This window comes from Zerene cesonia, unplaced genomic scaffold (genome assembly GCF_012273895.1).
Source record: "Zerene cesonia ecotype Mississippi unplaced genomic scaffold, Zerene_cesonia_1.1 Zces_u002, whole genome shotgun sequence".
NCBI classification, from domain to species: domain Eukaryota; kingdom Metazoa; phylum Arthropoda; class Insecta; order Lepidoptera; family Pieridae; genus Zerene; species Zerene cesonia.
Window position 1 is genome coordinate 3,096,397 of NW_024045132.1, and position 4,122 is coordinate 3,100,518.

At 31.2% G+C, this 4,122-nt stretch overlaps 1 protein-coding gene across 1 annotated transcript in view; it reads left to right on the forward strand.

Moving 5' to 3' along the window:
- The window catches only part of LOC119838300, a 12,389-nt gene that overhangs the window by 7,037 nt on the left and 1,230 nt on the right, over positions 1–4,122 (forward strand). The window contains exons 2-5 of the mRNA XM_038364168.1: positions 1,607–1,836; positions 2,394–2,558; positions 2,933–3,011; positions 4,107–4,120. Of these exons, the coding sequence (XP_038220096.1) occupies positions 1,607–1,836; positions 2,394–2,558; positions 2,933–3,011; positions 4,107–4,120 (488 nt within the window). The remainder of the gene's footprint in view (positions 1–1,606; positions 1,837–2,393; positions 2,559–2,932; positions 3,012–4,106; positions 4,121–4,122) is intronic.

Sequence of the window (4,122 nt, forward strand, 5' to 3'; positions counted from 1 at the left end):
GGAAGTGGGAGAAAAACGGGTGTGAGTTACATACATACAAACATACAAGTGAAGCTAATAAAAGCGTGTTAAAAACCGCAGCATATTACATGTGAGTTGGCAATATTATAATATTTATTACAACCATTCCTGTTCGTATAATGGTTAATAATAAAAAAGGCCTTAATTTAAATAGAATAACATACATTCATTGTTTTGTATGTTTTGAATTCATATTATATGTAACTTCTTTTTTTTATTTGTTTTCAAAAATGCCTCATTTGGTCTACAAAAAGGGTTGATGTGAAGTCAGCAAGACGCGAAAAAATCTATTTTATAATACCTCTACTAAATACTATGACAATTGACTAAACTATAAAAGTTAAAAAAAAATTAAAAGCTCTTTTGATATTTTTTTATGTTAGTCAAAAATAAATAATTATCCTCTTCAAAAAAGAAAGTTTAGCTACCAGATATTTCATGAACAATCCATTCACTAATCACTAAAATCTCAAAATAGTAATATTATATTTCCGACAATCATCATACTACATATATTGTATTGATGGTAACCAATCTTGATAAATCGGTCCGCGCAGTAAAGTCGTGAGGAACACGAAAAAACATACTGTCGAATTGATGATCTTCTATTTTTTTGAATTCGGTTGAAAAGAACTTCAAATATATTATCCATTTATGAATTTGTTTTTCAAAAAACATTTTAAACAAATTTCAGCATGAAGCCACCAGGCGACCAATGCAGCTACCATAACAATTTTATTTGCAAGTATCTCGTCGGCCCAACAGTGCGATGGTCTAACTGCCAACAAAATCATGCTACTTATTTTTTTTTGTTTTCGTGTCGTACTACAATGGCCTAATTCATTTTGATGTCGGCTATATTTGTAATTATGTTTCTGACCAATTTGTATTATAAAAATGGAAAAATGAGCTTAAGACTCAATAAATGTTCATTAAACTTTCAATTACATATATTCGAAGAGAATGACCATTGACATTATTTAAATACATATTAATTACAAAACCATTGTTTCTATTATATTAATTAGTTTTTTTTTTTGCTTGCAAGGACTACCTATGGTGATGTCGAGTATGTAATATATTAGTATTCTTTTTTCTATTCTGTAATTTGAATGTGAATTGTAAATTGTAAATGTGAAAATTGTATCTTAATTAATATTAGTAGTATTAATAAATATTTAAAATTGTTATTGGTCGAATTTTGAATTAATTTATATCCCTAAAATGTCATATTGTTTTATGTTGCTACCAAAATTTGTTCAAATTGTACATATCTCTTATGATATTATTATATATAGTATTATAGTATCTATTAAGTCTTGATAAGACTGATCCACGCAAAAAGCCACGCGGGCTGCTTGCACTTTGCAGCCCGCGCACCGTGCGCCATTTATTGAGTCTTGGTAAAGCTGGTCTACGAAAAAAGCTATGCGGGCTGCTTGCAGCCCGCACACCGCGCACCTTCTATTAAGTCTTGATAAGACTGGTCCATGCAAAAAGCCACGCGGGCTGCTTGCAGCCCAGCTAGTTATACATATATACCCGAATTTGCAGTTTGAGTGTTACTTTTTTAACTTGGCTGCAGTCAGACGATGTAACTTCACATAAGAATCTTCATGACTCCTTCAATGATGACGATGAAGCTCATGATCGCTACGAGCAAGCTCAAGTGGACAAAAACACGAAATATCGTCATGAGTTAAAGCAGCAGTGTGAGGCCAATGAGGAGAGGAGACACCAGGTACAGGTGGAGTCTTCTATCCAGCGGCAAGTGCGGGAAGATATCGGTACAATCATGGCTGATCAAAACCAAAAGTGAGCATTTTGTTGTTATTATTGAGGCTACAAGTCAATATAAGCACAGGTCTCATATAACAAGAATGTTAGATAATGCATTCAACCATATCCAATCAGATAATCATGCTGATCTTATCACATCCACTCGAATTTTAATTTTAAAATCCCTAAGTGTAAGATGACATTTAAAAATGATTTTCCATACAAGAGTGCAAAGATTTATACATTGTATATGTGTTTGCATCCAAGTGACTGACCTCGCTAATGGAAGCGCTCAGAATTTTCTGGTAACAATCATATTTTTGCCAATGTCATGTTCCTTATTTATTTCTACTGTGATAAATTCAAAATATTTGGCTACATGTTATTGATGAATTGATACTTCAAAAATTAAGGTCAAGAATAAATTTCAAATTATTAATGTAATGTTACTAACAACAATGTTAATAAAAAATATATTGTAGGTATTATAATAAATCGTTGTTATTATTTATACTTTTCCAACATAGATAATACTATGTACTTATGATTTCATTTTATCTTCACATATTAAAGTTATAATGTTAACTGAACAGGTATGTGGAACATCAGCAAGAACAGTCGGAGCAGTTGCGTCAAGACATAATCTCCTTCAAGCAAGACTGCGCTGATTTTAAGGACATGCAGAGAGAGTTGATCAACATAGAGGAGAGCCGAATTGACCGGCAACGGAATGAGTCTTCTGATAGGAGTGATGCTGTGTTAGTTTAATTTACAGTATCAAACCAGAAACATTTATTTATTTATTCAACTAGACAACCTCAAAAGTTTTAGAACTTATTTTGACTTTTGAATTCTGAGTATATAGTATGTAGTTTGGAAAGCACTTAGAAAGAAGATCTCTAGCTGCTGTTTTAAAATCATGTCAATTTTACATGTTAATTTTATGCAGTAATTAATAATAAGAAAAAATCCTTTACCTATATAAAAATTTAGTAAATTTAATTTTGAGAATTTAGAGCTTTCCATAATTTCATTACAAATATATATAAAGGCACAAATCAACCCTTATTGAAGATTTTGGTTAATTCAGTTTATAAGGTTATGTGTTGAGACATTTTAAAATATATTGCAGTATTGCTGAGCGAGCAAGAAAAATTAAAGTAAAAGATGACTATAATGAGAAACGGGCTGAAGAAATGATGGCTGATGAGGTAACTTGTCTTTATTTGACTCTAGGAATTTGAAATAATTTCAGTATCATTTTTATATACAGAATATATTTTCCTACTAATCAACTTAAGCTTAAATTATTGAAAAATAATAATTCTTACAGGGAAAATGAGCATTTGTAAAATAACTAGTAAACATATGATATGAAGTTTAATTAACAATAAAGTGTATGAAGATATTATATACAGATATTATATAAATTGTGGCAATTTAGAATAAATGAAACGTTTAATTAATGGAACAAGAATAGAAATAAAAAAAATGATATGATAGTGAATATTAAATATTGAAGTTTTAATACCGGATGTGTCCGAAAAAAGCTTGTTATAGAAATTAAAAAAAAATCAAGTAGATGATAATAATATCTACGTTCATAAGCAATCCAAGAATTTCTCAGGAAATGTCAATAACATTTATTTGTCAATTAATTGTCATATGTCAATTAAAAATACGATTTATATATAAATTCATTTATTGCATATCGGTATCTGTAAATAACAACCGATTTAAAAAAAGGATTTTTTTTATATCAGAACTTGTGAAACAATTTTGATGATTCTTTATTTTATTTAAAAAGCTAGTGCCCTTCCCGTTATCTTACCTGCAGGTACATATATTAATAAATAAGGCCTTTATATTGCTCAAAAGCAATCTCTTCTATGTTATCCGATTGGCAAGGAATTTGAGAATTTTGAATGCGCATGCGATGGCACAAAATCAAGGTTCTCAATCTACCCGACGATATTCACACAAAATTTCATAAGAATCGGTCGAGTCGTTTCGGAGCAGTATGGGAACGAACATTGTGACACGAGAATTTTATATAATAGATAATAAATGTTGTATATCCCTTCTCTATACACATAAAATTCTCGTGTCCCAATGTTAGTTACCATACTCCTCCGAAACGGCTGGGCCGATTCTCATGAAATTTTTTGTGCATATCGGGTAGGTCTGAGAATCGGGCGACATCTATTTTACACACCCCTAAATGATAAGAGTGAGGCAGAACAGCGTTTGCCGGGTCAGCTAGTGTATTTATAAAATGAATCGACACAAGCGACGACCGATGGCAGGAGGAGCGCGGAGAGC